We start from the raw sequence: 13,982 nt of genomic DNA, 5'->3' as shown, positions 1-13,982 counted from the left end.
TTTTAGAGCCCATAAGCAATAAATGCTCAATTATGTTCTGCTTATTGTATTTTAATTTGTGAAGAACTGCCACTGAACAAGAAAGTTATGCCAACTTGATAATTTATGGATGAAACTGGTGTGTTCGTTTCTATCTAACACCGAGTGAATGAATTTTTATTAATGGATCGCCTTTGTCTCTTTTGGCAGCAGAGCTCTGTGTCCTCACCACCTGAACTGTTCAGACCCCCCCTTTTTTTACTGTTAATAATTTGTAAACAGGTAGGGAAAAATAAGCTGGTTTGATGGTTTAGTTTTGGGGGTTTATCACAGATTACTGTTAGCTGTGAGGAAATGAATGCTGGCCCGGTAGTAGATTTTTGAGCGGAATATATAGTTTGCATTGTAAAAACCGTCAAAGGTGGAAGGATTTCTATGAGGGAGCTGATTGCTCCCCATATTGTGGCAGCAGTGATGTAGACCTCGGGTATGCTTTTGGTCCATTCGGGTATTTCCTTGTGAGATAAATGCTCTGGTAGTGTATAGGTCTATATGCTGCAGACTTGGAACCAACCTAGTTAAATATTGGTAGTTTTTCATATAACACCTTGTAACCTGGCTAAATCTTGCCCTGGACGCTTGGGCAACTGGGAGTTATGTCTTGGCTGGCGGTCTTTGCTCCTGCAGACACCCACAGCATCACTCAGGCCTCTCTTAAGTTGGTCAAGTTCTATCTGAAAAGCAACTAGATATTGTGCCCCAGCTGCTCCGCATAGAAGATCGCTCAAGAATACCATTCCCTTGGTTTCCCGCTTAACTCAACAGTTTAAGCCCAGATCTCGCCCAGTCTTTAGTTCAAATTGCTGTTTTCCTCTTGGGCTACGTATACCCGGGTGTATTTTTGTGTAGCGCTCTTACCTCTTTTCACTCTTTATTTTGCTGTCCTCTGGTACCCGCCTTGCACGTCTTCTCATAAAATATAGTCTGTTCATTTCTTTTAGCATCCTCATAGTTTCAATTTTTTTTTTTTCTGGCACATGAGTAACCACAATCATGTGTACCAGGAGGTGACGACTTTGATGTTTTGTGTACTGGCTTTAACATTCGCCGTCGCTACTGGAGATATTTCTTCAGATGCACCCCAGGATTGCAGCCTCAGTGGCTGTCTCGCCTTAATGAGTTGTTATTTGCCCTCTGATAAAGACATCCATGTCTATTTGCTTTTCTGTTGTCATCTGGAGAAGCCCACAGACAATCTAGGGAATGCCTTTGAAGCTGGAAAGCAGAATCTCAAGAGCCTGTTTTTCCAGAAGCTATTTACAGTTTGAGGAATTTCTCATGATTTCTCGGGAAGCAGTGGCTTGGCTCCAGCCAGCTGACCACTCGCTGTCTTTCCATGGCTGACTGGGGTTGTCTGCTCATTTTCTCTTTGTGGGCTTTCCAAACAAGAATTAGGAAAAGTCTTTTCCACTTCTGTCTTACAGCTTTTAGTGTGTTTACTCTAATCAGACACAATTTGCATAAATTTGTTTCCTTCTGTGAATTTTTCTGTGACTGGAGGAATCATAGAGTTATAGAATGGTTCGGGTTTGAAGGGATCTTTAAAGGTCATCTAGTTCCAACCCCCCTGCCATGGGCAGAGACACCTCCCACTAGATCAGGTCGCTCAGAGCCCCGTCCAGCCTGGCCTTAAAAACTTCCAGGGATGGGGCTTCCAGCACCTCTCTGGGCAACCTGTTCCCGTGTCTCACCACCCTCATGGTGAAGAACTTCTTCCTAACGTCCAGTCTGAATCAAACATGAAGGATCATGTTCTAAGGAAACAATGTTGTAATTGCAGAAACCTTAACCAGTCAGTGGCCTTTCATAACTTTTGTGCCAGCTGACCAGTTTCAGCCAAATTTGAGGGAGAAAGAGATAAGTGCATAAAACATTGGCAGGGAGAAGCCATAGGTGCTCACGAGGGACAGTCAGCCTTGTCTTCTCCTTCTGTTTGGGACCTCCTCCCTGGTGAACTGCTACCCTACTCCTGCAAGGGCTACGAAGGTGGTTAGGGGACTGGAACACCTCTCTTATGAGGAAAGGCTGAGGGATTTGGGTCTCTTCAGTCTGGAAAAAAGACGGCTGAGGGAGGACCTTATCAATGCTTATAAATACTGAAAGGGTGGGTGTCAGGAGGATGGGGCCAGGCTCTTTTCAGTGGTGCCCAGGCACAGGACAAGAGGTAATGGGCACAAACTTGAGCATAGGAAGTTCCACCTAAACATGAGGAGGAACTTCTTTCCTTTGTGGGTGGCAGAGCCCTGGCACAGGCTGCCCAGAGAGGTGGTGGAGTCTCCGTCTGTGGAGACATTCCAAACCCGCCTGGACATGTTCCTGTGCCACCTGCTGTGGGTGACCCTTCTCTGGCAGGGGGTTGGACTGAGTGATCTGCAGAGGTCCCTTCCAGCCCTGACCATTCTGTGATCTGGCTCAGAACCAGCCACATTAAGAATTGCCTCTTACTCAACTGGTAGTTGGAAACTACTGGTATTAGAACTGGAAACTAACTGATATTAGAAAGCTCCAGACTTTTGGGAGTATTTGTAGCGAGAGGTGTAGAAGGGATTATCAAGAAAATGGAAGGATGGGGAAAACCACGTAGTGGGTGCTGGCAGATGATGTCGGGCAAGAGTCTTATGAAACCAGGTTTCAATAGTTCTATTGCTTACAGAACTACTGTTTGATGTTGGGTTTGGGTTTGTTTTTTTTTTTCCCTCTCACCAGGACTATATGCAGAACGTTCACGGCAAAGAAATCGACTTGCTGAGAACCACTGTGAAAGTCCCCGGGAAGAGGCCACCCCGAGCTACGTCAGCTTGTGCACCCATTTCCAGCCCCAAAACAAACGGCCTCTCCAAGGACATGAGCAGTTTACACATCTCGCCCAATTCAGGTAAGAGAATACCATGCTAGGGAAAAAAAGGGAAAGACGACGTTTCTAGTGTCTGTAGGTAGTTGTCATGTACTGCTGGGATGGGGATGACATCTATTAATAATTTACAAATCCAAATAACCACTGATGTGTAACTTTTTAAGCCCTAACTGCTGATCTGTCCTCCATGAGAGATTCTAAGTTTCTGAGTAACCTTCAATGTCTGTCTTTTTATATTTGCGGCCTTATACTTGCCAAAACCTTACGTAATTTCACAGAAATTAACATATGTGAAGAATTGATGCTGCCTTACGACTCATCTGTTAGATCTAATGTTTTGGAAAAACAGGAGATGTATCATTTGAAAGGGCTTTTTGTGGCTTCCTGGTGGGATCCACAGCACTTCTTTCCACCTTTAGAAGGAAGCATAATTTTGAACTTTCCAACAGCAAGATTCTTCTGTAGAAAGCTATTTTAGTTCGTTTATGGAAGTCGTTTATAGCTCCTTGTGAGCTCTAAACAAAGAAGTTTATTGTTTGCTGAAGTAGTTGTCCATACAGCTAAGTGGATTTTAAAAATTGCATTAAGGAAGAACATTGAAGACCATTTATCTTGTAAAACGCACAGCTTATACAAACCTCATAATGGTATAGTGTTGGTATGGAAGTTTTGTCAGCATGTTTGGGATGACATCCATAAAGTGCCGAGTGTCTTTGCGTTTATGAGCAGCATAGACACTTCCAGCATGTGCCAACAAAACCATCCAAACAGACTTTTGTTCCTGTGCAGTACGCAATACAGAGGCAGGATGAGTGACCACAAGAAGGAACTCGGGTCACCCTGCTATTCAAGAGCCTTCTCTTGGCTGGCAACAGTTTTCTTATGCTTCGAGTCAAGATGTAATTCCCTGTGTTTTTGCGATGTGCAATCCCCTGTGTTAGGGGAAGAGGGAGAAGGATTTTCCTTCCAGCTGCGGATGCTGCTCGTTGAGTTCAACGTTTGAAAGAAGAAAAAAGAAAGAAAAAAAAAAAGCACCTTTTGGCTTTACAGTGGTGCCAGTGAGCAGACGTCCTTGGAGGTCTTGTGTGGCACGTTATATTAGGTTGGCTGGGGACCTGAAATGTCTGAAACTATGATTTTATCAGACTCTTTTTCAAGTTGTAACCTACCCCTCGAGAGGCACAGAGCTGGCATTGTCACTGGAAGAGCTCGTAGGAGAAAATTATTCATGGTTGGTTTTTTCCACTTTGCTATTTAATTTAGATGACCAGGCGCAGACAGTGGTTTTGGTTTTCAACCTATTCCGTAATACAGGGAAGAAAGTGCTGAACTGAGTCAATAAACCAGCAGTAAGACACTTAAGTAAGAGATTTCTGCTTTTAAGACATTTGAACATAGGCAAAAATTACTTGATTGCTCCAGAGAAGTACCTTTCTGAAAAGATATTCAGAGGTACGTAATAATATAGTAATATAAAGTTCATAGCATGGAATGTACAGGTTTTGGCATAGGCTTAGATTGCCAGGTATCCTGGCTAGCCCAAGGTTTTATTGCACAGCGGTTGTTTTAAAAGAGAAAAGCTAATTGTGCTAGAAAGTGCAAATGCTGGAAAACAGCTCTACTTTTAGATGGCGTTTTTCAAATAGCATGGTGGGAGCAGTTGGAGATTCTGTCCTCTCTCTTGGCATCTTTATCGTGTTGCCTAGAAATACTGAAAGACTTCTGTTGTTGATGTCTGGTTAGCACAGCTTAAGAGATCTACTGTGGTTAAGTCTTAAAGTAATTAATGCCCTCTACTGTATAAAAGAGTTGTATCCAAGGGAAGTTTTACCTGATTTCTCTGTCATTGCCCACTTGAATACCTTCATTTTCCCTCTCTTGCAGCTGGGACGCTACGCTGATCCTTCTTTAATTTTAAGCAAGTTCTTGACCTGCTTATCTTTGCATGGCACTCCTCCCATAGATAAAGCAAGGATTGATGTCTTAATTATGTTACCCCTACAGCTGGCTGGAAGCAGAACAGATTTGAAGCATCTTCATAACTTGCTGGGGGGAGCAGGTGAAGACAGGCTGGACTGAACAGCTTTATGTCCTGCACTGCAGCCGGCCAACCTGTTTGTACTGTGCTACCCGCTCTCTGGTGCCCACCTTGGGTGTCAGAGGATATAGAAGGGGGATGGCTAAGGTTTTGGCGTGAGAGGAGGGTCAGTGAGGACACGCACGTCTCTGTAAGGTTGTATTTCATTAGTTCAGATGCATACGCAGCACGCGAGGCCCGCTGTGGTATTTTCCTTTGCTTCTGGAATTCAGGTTGGTACATTCAATGCATTATCAGCTATTCTTTGGGGTTTTTCTGCACAGAATTTGTTTCTTCTGAAGAAGCTGCCTTCATTAACTCTTTCTTACTTAAAAGGCCACATTTGAGGTCTGTCCGGTATTGCGTTAGTGGACAGAATGACCGGCAGCAGCAGGACGGAGGAGCTTTTTTTAGAAAGCTGGTTGATCCAACCAGTGGTTACTCAGTTAAAAACAAATAAAAGAAGGAACTGCTAATCACTAAAGCATTACTTTAAAAAAAAAAAATTAAAAAAAAAAAGAAAAATGAAAAAAAAAGTAGTAGGACAGACTGGGTCTGGGAAATAACTGTCAGCAGCTCAGCTGTGCATCAGTCCGTGCATCACTCTCAATACTCTTGTGGTCAGGTAGAACTGAAGAGCTGCTAATACTCCCCTAATATTTTAGAAAAGATATTGTCACAAGCTGTGTCTGGCTTGTCAATCCGAGCTTTCATGTGGTCAAGTATATTGCCAGTGGATTTTAGGCAGAAGGTCGCAGGTTCTGTTGGATGGGAGACCCGTAGGGACTCAGCGCTCAGCTTGTGGAGTGCTGGGAGGACTTCGGGTATCTCTGCAGTCGCCTGTCATGCAACTAAAAACATTTGGAAATTATCCCTTGCAGTCTGTGGTGCTGTCCCAGAGCTTTTTTTTTTTCTGTTGTTAGCGCTGGCGAAATGTCTTCATCTTGAGCAATGCTTTAAAATTGATTGCAAGGCTGAAATTGTCTGTTACTATGTTTTCATTGGGAGGTTTCTGTACACGGACCCACTGTATGGAGGAGGTTTGGACCAAGCACAGGAAAAATCAGCGCTTGTTATTTTTATTTTTAAGCATGCAAATACACTACATTCTTACTGCTTCACACGTTATCTCTTACTCAAAACAGTGGTGGTTTCTGTTCTTCCGTGCTTCTTGTCAGTGCAGACTTGGTACCTGCAGTAATATTCTCCATGCTTAGGAATGAGGGCGGTATTTAATTTAATTGTTTGATGTGGTCAGGAACAGACTCATTTTCCTTCTGCTGTTATGAAATTGCATACAATTTAGTGAAAAAGCTAAGATACTAAAAGAATACCACAGCTGAATTAAAATGTCATGCTTAAGATTGCCCCTGGAAATAGAATTGTTGTCTTTGCTTATACATGGTGATAGCACAGGCCCACTAAAAGCATTTCTCAGCTGAGATTACCCATTTTCCACTAATTTGTGTTCCTAGAAATGTCTGAACTTATTTTCATTCAAACATGAAACAAAAAAAGTCAATGCATTTTGTGTTGTCAAATAGTGCTATCCATTTGAAGTCATCAGTGGTCTATTATTAAACACTGTTCAGGAAATGCCCCTTAAATATGGATTTCAGTGCCAACTTTGCCCATAAATACATGTACTTGATGTCTGTCTGATTGCCTCTAACTGACACGCAGGAGGTGTCCCTGGCCATGGCAGGGGGTTGGAACTAAGTGGTCTCTAAGGTCTCTTCCAACTCTAACCATTCGATGATTCTGTGTTTTAAGTTCAGTCTTTCAGGAGTGCCCAGCAGATTTCTCTGTCTCTTAGTGGAATTTCTTGTATTTTGGGTAGGTGCCAGCGCATCATCTGGTCTGATAAGGAGGTAAAGGCAAAGGCTCTTGCCTGTCAACTGGTGGGACGTAAAATACATGCCATGAGGATGCTGTCTCAGAGACTGGCACCCTGTGGCGTAGGTGTGAGGGACAGCATGGGGGCAGATTTGGGATGGCTTGGCTCAGGGAGTAGGAGCAGTCATCTCCCGAGAGATGCTTCGGGGATAGCTTTGATCTGCTAGCTCCCACTTGATTTCTGCAGGGATGATCACTGGTGCCTCGTGTCTCCGCGAGGCAGTGCTTGCTGCTAGAAGACATAACGCTACACACGTAAGAGAGCTCAGAGCTTCGTTCATCTCTTCCAATCCCCACCGCGTTCTGTGAGGCAATAGGGCAGCTTGAGCTCTACCGCCTCCTCATCAGCTTCCCTGTCTAAGGCCTTGTTGGACCTAAGTGATCACTTGCATCAAACACGTTCAGTGTCTTTCTCCTGCACGTTTAAGCCCTGTAAAGATCTTGCCCAAGGCACTTCCCGTAGTGTTGCTATGAGAAGAATAGAAGGAATTAGGCTAATTAAGGAGATGTCCTGAATTCAAGAGGAGTATACTCAGTTATTTGGTAATATGATTTATAACAGGCAAACGGTTAAGTGAAAGTTTTGTCTGTTAGATCAAATGGATGTAGATGTCACATGCAGAAGGAAAAGTTTAAAAGCATGTCGTTCCCAGGGCGTTGAATTTAGACGTGCTTTGTGGCACTCCTCCTTGTCTGAACAAGATTGTTTTTCTGTTTTTAAAGGCTGTTTGGTAAGCCGACACCTAATAACCATCTCTCAGTGACAGCTATGCCAATCTGTAAATGGGTTTACATCCCAAACAGCTGGAAGCGGACATCTTTGTGAAATAATCATCTTAAGAACAAAAGCCAGGAAGTTCCAGTCCTTCTTGGGAGTTTCCATTTCAGAGGTGTTAAAAATAAATAATAATAATAAAAAGACCTATATGAGAATTTATGAAGAAAAAAACCCAAGGTGACTCTTTCCTGCTCAGTTTACACGTGGGTGCAAGAGCTGGGAAAAAAGACTTTTCCCTTGATGTGTATAGTCATGGTAGGACAGGAACCAAGCTAGAAGTGAAACAGCCGTGTGAGAGAGGAGTATTTTCTGTGCCCTGTCAGAAAACAGACAAACAAGTAGAAGGTAAAGCTGGTTCTTCTTTTGCAAAGACAGACACCCTGCCTGGAAAGAGGTTGGTTTTTCTCTCACTAGAAGTTTTGCCATGACACTTTAAAAGTGAAAGCTGGTCTCTGGGCTTTTTTAGGTTCTCGGAGGTGCAGTTTGGGGTTTATCACGTAAGAACTGGGATTCCATGTGGCTGCTTCTCCCAGGCAATACAGAGGGGTGGGGGGGTTGTTTTGGTTTTGTTCTGTGAAGGCTTTAAATAACAGATCTTTGTGGCTTTATGAAGGGTGCTCGTACTAGTGCGCTAACTCGGTAGCAACTTCTGGTTGGGGTAAATGGAAGTTCGTTCCCTTCAATCTGCAGCTATGTTGCTTTTGTGTTATCTGAAATCAAAGTTGTTGCATGATGCTTGAGTAACGTAAATTTAAATCAAATTTACGTGGCGGTGAACATCATTCTGTTGATCTGTCTCACTTGGAAGTACTTCAGAGAAGGGTAACTTGTGGACTTGCTTGGTTCCAACTTTATCTAATAGTTGGTAGCCTATTGCGACAATGTTGTAAGGGCCAGCAGTCCTGTAAATCAGCCACTGGCCAAGTCTCTGCGCCTTTTAGAAGCTGACTCAGTTCTTGCTGACTTTGGAGCAGGAGTGGGTCTGGGTTTCAATTACTCCCGAGTTGGGTTGGATATGAGCCGGTGACCTGAAGGTGAACTTATTCCTGAAATCTCTCCCAGGAGTCATTTATTTCTTCTCCTCTACAAACAACCCAAAGCCTGAGCTGCAGCAAGAGCCACTGATGTAGAAAGTTCACATCTAAAAATAGCTTATAGTGTAGAGAGAAATGTTTCCTGATTAACACTTCATTTAAATAATTTGGTGCTATTAAATTTACTTACAATAGTGACTGTACAGTATGTGAAGTATCCTAAAATGTGTTAGCTACATAGCCATCGTTAAGTATGCTAAAGGTTGTTATCCACTAACTCTGTGTGACACTTCAGACGTTATAAGAATCGCATCTTCACATTTTTATAAATGTGAGTTTTCTATCTGTTATTAATTGTGATCATCTATCAAATCAACACAGTGGTCGTTAAGTAATCTTATTTTACACTGAAGTGCTCGGAATCAGGCTGAGTTGGAATGGACTGTCTTCCAGGTTTTCCTTTTAAAAAGGTAGAGAGTTGATGTTTCAATTAGATGGGTATACCTTCGAAGTAAGATTTCTGACACGGTGTCTTTAGATTCTAGTACCTGTCTAATAATTCTGTTCTTAAACCATTGCATTGGTTTTTTTACCTTTTAAGCCTGCCTTACATCTACAGCCCTACCTGTCACATTGGGTAGCCATTTTCGGCAGTATCTAAATTAACAGCCGCAGAGTGCGGTACTGAGGGCCAGCACCCTCCGAAGTGCGGCGTGTCGTGCGCAGGAGGGGAAACACTGATGGAAACCCGCGGGTGGGATCACTCCTCTGTTGTGATGCATTGTCAATTCAAGTCTCGATCCAAACTAGGCTGAATCCATCGATATTTGTATAGATCATGTCATAATCTTTTTTTAATTGGAGGTTACTGTGAGGATTTAGATGTTATGATCAGGCTGACAATCAGTAAAAACGTGTAGCAAGCCAAGAGCTTGCTAGCATAGGCAATTGCTCCAAAGCCTATAGATCTTGGGTGCCTTTGCAAAGAAATGCAGAACTGAGTCCTAAATTCTTGAATCTGCTCTGAACTCCTCCTTCATAGGTGACTGAGGTTGCGTACTGGAGCAGTGTGTGACTTGACAGTGCCATATTTTATCTGGTGGAGCTCCCACGAGGCCAGAAGTTCGTAGTTGGTAGTTACTTGCTACTAATTTTGTAGCCTGATGTGGTACGTGAGGTGACTTGACTTAACAGGAAGCATTTTCCATGCTTCAACTTGAGCGTGGGGTTTACGGTTTTGCCACAGATCACAAACGCAAGTTTGTGACTTACTTTTGTCATTAATCACCCAAGTCAATTTTCCATTTGGTTGGGTTTGCTGTTAGTTCAGTGATATACAGCTGTACCGAACGGAAGAAGTTGTCAGTTTGCTCGTTTTGAAGGGGGGAAAAAAAAAAGCCCAATTTTAAGCATGTTGGGAGATCTTCCTTTCATCCCACTAGAGGGTGATCCCTCAAAGTAGTCTTCTCCAGTTCCTTTGGAGCAGAATTTGCCCTTTCCATAACTAGAGAGAAATAAACTTGCACTGTTAGTACCCTATATTCCTTAATATTGGAGAAAAAAGGAGCAAGGCAAATATTAGTGCTAATGAAATAAATATTTGATAAAAAAACCCCTGCATTTGTTAAATATTGAAAGGGAAAAAAAGAGTTTGCTTGATGTTCTCTTTAGGGAAAGAAGGAAACAATGAACTGTCTTATGATTCTTTCTTAACAGTGGGCAAATGGTGCCCATCTCTAGTGACAATTAGGGTAGATAAAGGGTTAGAAATGTGTTGTGAAGCTTCAGGCAGATGACTGTAGATGCCGGACAAGATGCAGTCGTTGCTGCTCAGCCTGTGCCTGTTTCACTCGGGTTGATTTTCATGCCTGCGTTGCACCGTATCCTGAATAAAATCACAGATCTGTCTTGTCCACCCGATGCGATCTCACCGAGTTTTGACGGTTACACGTTGTTATACTAACCGGTTGGATGTTAAGACCTTTGCAAAATTGCTCGTTCTTTTTCCCCCAGTGATTTTAAAATATTAAAGCCATCAGGAGGGTTGAAGCTGATTTACCAAAAGGGAAAAAAAATTCACAAATGTGTTTTGAGTATTGAACTGCCGTTGACATCTAAAGTCCCAACCATGCTGTTTTCCTCCACACTCCAGCAATCAGGACATCCAGCAAACCCATAAAAAACCAAACTAATAGCATGAATATTCAGTGACCTAGAATACTAATTATTGTCATGAATATTAATGTGATCGGACTTGCTTTTTCCTCTTCTCTTTCTCTGGCTCTTTTTTTTCTTTTTTTTTTTTCCCCTCTTTTTTTTTTTTTTTTTTTTTTCTCCCCACTCAGCCGGCTCTAAAGATGGACCATAATGAGAGCATTTAAGAGAGAGAGCGCTCTCCGCCGTGACAGGGACCGGGGTAATAAGGAGAGCTTGATTAACGTGGTGCACTTGGGGGAGAGATGAGAAGATTCACGTGGGCCTGTTGTGGGGGAGGCAATGAGGCACCGGCGGCTGTGTTGCTGCTCCCTCAGATTAATGAGGCCTAAGAGTGCATTAGGAACAGTGACAAAGGTTTGATCTAATGGGCTCAGTCATTTTTCCTTTGAGTGACAGACGCACAGAAGTAATTGGCTGTGCAGAATGGCAGCTCATTGGCAGTACTTAAGGATACATTATCCCCGTTGTGTGGCCCGCAGAGGCTGTTTATCAAAACTGCTCACACTGCAGACATGCATTCACTTAGCTGCTGTTACAGTGGCAATAGCTATTAAAAAAAAAAAAAAAGTCATCTCGCATTCGTATCTATTGTGTCTTTTTCAAAAATAAAGTTTCTTTGTTCCATTTTGTTAAGAGTCTGGAGGATGTTTGAATGCCGGCAGTCGTCCTGCCCCATCCCGAAGAGGCTCTGGTTGCAGCTCGCAGGGTTTGGGGAGGTTTGTCGGCTGGCGGAACGCTCCCAAAGTTAGGTCGGTTAATCTTACCGGGTTTTGTTGTGGATCCAGCGCACAGGTAAGACCCCCCCCCTCTCCCACCCTCTTTCCAATTTCATATTAACTTCCACAGACAGTCAAAGGGATTAGGAAGCATTTTATATCTTTTGCCTCAGGCCCCTACACATGCATTGCTTGACATGCGAGCGGCATAATACCACGGAATTAGTTGATTTTGCGCTGTTATTTTTTTTGCAAAGCTAAATTCACAACTGTTAATAGGATTCATAGCCAAATAACAACAGGACAAAGTAAAGCATTTGCCGGTGTAAAATGGTCACCTCTGGGTCTTAAAGATGCAGTCCCTCAACAAGCAGGTAACCTCAATGAGGTCTTGGCCAGAAGGTGGAGGATACATTATTTATTGCTGTTATTCGTTAAAACTACTGGAAAAATAGTAATATGCCTACTGGGAAAGGAAAGCATGCTTTGATCCCAGCAGAATAAATAGTCCAGGATCTGGAGCAGAAGCCCTTGGTGAAGATCTTGGGTTTAACTTTCTTTTGGGAGAGATGTCTCCTCTGATGACTTGATTTTCCTCCACACTTGCTGTGTTGGTTTGGCCCGCTCTGAGAATAATAGCTTTTCTTGTATACTCCCAGCACCGTGTCCTTCACTGCCAGGATATTTCTTGGCATTGCCTTGTTTGTTCATTAGTATTGACCCTTCTCGCTTTGTACACTACTAATCACGCTCGGTTCGCAGAGGCTGCCCTGCCAGGCTGCGAGATGGAAGGTCTTCCTCCATTAATAGCTGCTTATCTTCAGGAAATTTGTTCAGATAATAAATGCTTCTGAAGAAAAACATAAAAATCAGTTAAACCCAAAGCGAGTTGTCTGCTACAGTATTGAAAATGATTGTCAGTGTATTGAAGGAGAATTGCAATACTGGAATCGGTGTGTTTTGGAAAGAGACTGTTGTCTCACTCTTTCTTGTCCATGTACAAGTAACCTCAAGTTATTCAGGTCCCTGATAAGCCCAAGGCAGGAATGATGTGCTATTTGCACACTGCTGTCAGATCGAAACAGAATCCGTAGTAATACTGTAGTAGGTTTTTCCCTGTTAATAAAAGCATTCAAGAACCTGGTTATGGAAGTTGGAGCTCTCCAGCCCTGGTCCCACAGCTCATCTTCCCAAGAATGTGGCCAGACAGTGCCCTGAGACCTGGGCAGTACCTTCCTTTCCCATGCGGACATTACTCACTTGGAGAAGCAAGGAGCTGCGAGTAGCAGTTTTCCCACGTTTCAGTGCAGGGCGTGATCTCCAGAGTTGGCAAGGGAAGGGGGATGCATCTGTAAAAGATGGATGCTGGGATCTGAAGCAGAACACTGACGGAACCCAGAAGCGCCGTTCCTGAATTTTCCTCAGCTAAAGCAGGAGTTGTCCCAACATTCATATTGGCAAAGCAGAAGGCAGCAAGTGGCACTGCTTGGGTGGTTATCCACTTCTTAGGAAAGTTTCGTCCACTGGGAAGATTTCTGCACGACTCTGGGAATTAATTCATAAACATAATGCAGAATTGAAGAACGGGGAAGAGAACACTTGTTGGCTTTTTGCAGCTACCAAAGTGGCCTTTTTCACTTTCCTTTTGCACCCTAATGTCTGAAGGAACTTCAGGGAGCGGGGCTGGGTATGGGTTTTGAGCAGGCGACCAACAGCCGATCTAACAGTGCCTTTTGCTGAATTAGAGGACATTTCAAGAATAGGCAGTATTCCAGCAACAGAAATTGACCCAACATGATTTGAAACAATTAACCCTCTGATATCAAGAGTCAGGATTTCCTGACCCACAACTCTAATGCATTTTTCATTAGTTCTAACAGCTGGTGAGCGCAGCCCTCTGGCCTTCAGAGGTTTATTTCTTTTTTTGGAAGAGAAACTTGTCGTGAACATGAAGAGCCTAACACAAATAAAACGCGGCCGTGGTGAAAGCAGAGCGGTAGGCTGTAGTTCATCTGATTCGGTCTTTCTGTGCTTCTGTGCAGCCGCTCTCTGCGGGTGTCATACGCTGCTGCTTCATGGAAAAATATAGTTCTGCTTCACGACTCTTGCAGTGTCTCCTTGTCTCATAAATTCAACACTATATTAGTTGCACTCCTGAATATAAAACTTCTTGTAACCGATTTGTTTGGGAAAAATCACAGCTCTCTCTGCAGCAGGAAACGGCGACCACCTCCATGGATTTAAGTCACTTGTATCCCACTTTTTAGGGTGTAGGTGTGAATTATATTCATTCTGCATTTGTAATTAATGGGTACCATCACTGGTGAAAGCTTAGGTTGAGGCGATGCATCTGCTAAAATAGCCTGTGCTG

General features: G+C 43.2%; 1 protein-coding gene across 10 annotated transcripts in view; it reads left to right on the top strand.

The window, feature by feature from the left end:
• Positions 1–13,982, top strand: part of AGAP1 (ArfGAP with GTPase domain, ankyrin repeat and PH domain 1) — a 380,589-nt gene that overhangs the window by 239,566 nt on the left and 127,041 nt on the right. For all 10 annotated transcript variants that reach the window (XM_063341692.1, XM_063341691.1, XM_063341694.1 and 7 more), the window contains one exon: positions 2,746–2,914. In XM_063341692.1, coding sequence (XP_063197762.1) covers positions 2,746–2,914 — 169 coding nt within the window. The remainder of the gene's footprint in view (positions 1–2,745; positions 2,915–13,982) is intronic.

The sequence above is a fragment of the Chroicocephalus ridibundus genome, chromosome 7 (genome assembly GCF_963924245.1).
Source record: "Chroicocephalus ridibundus chromosome 7, bChrRid1.1, whole genome shotgun sequence".
Taxonomy (NCBI): domain Eukaryota; kingdom Metazoa; phylum Chordata; class Aves; order Charadriiformes; family Laridae; genus Chroicocephalus; species Chroicocephalus ridibundus.
The sequence above is the reverse complement of the archived record's forward strand: the minus strand, read 5'-3'. Positions and strand labels throughout refer to the sequence as shown.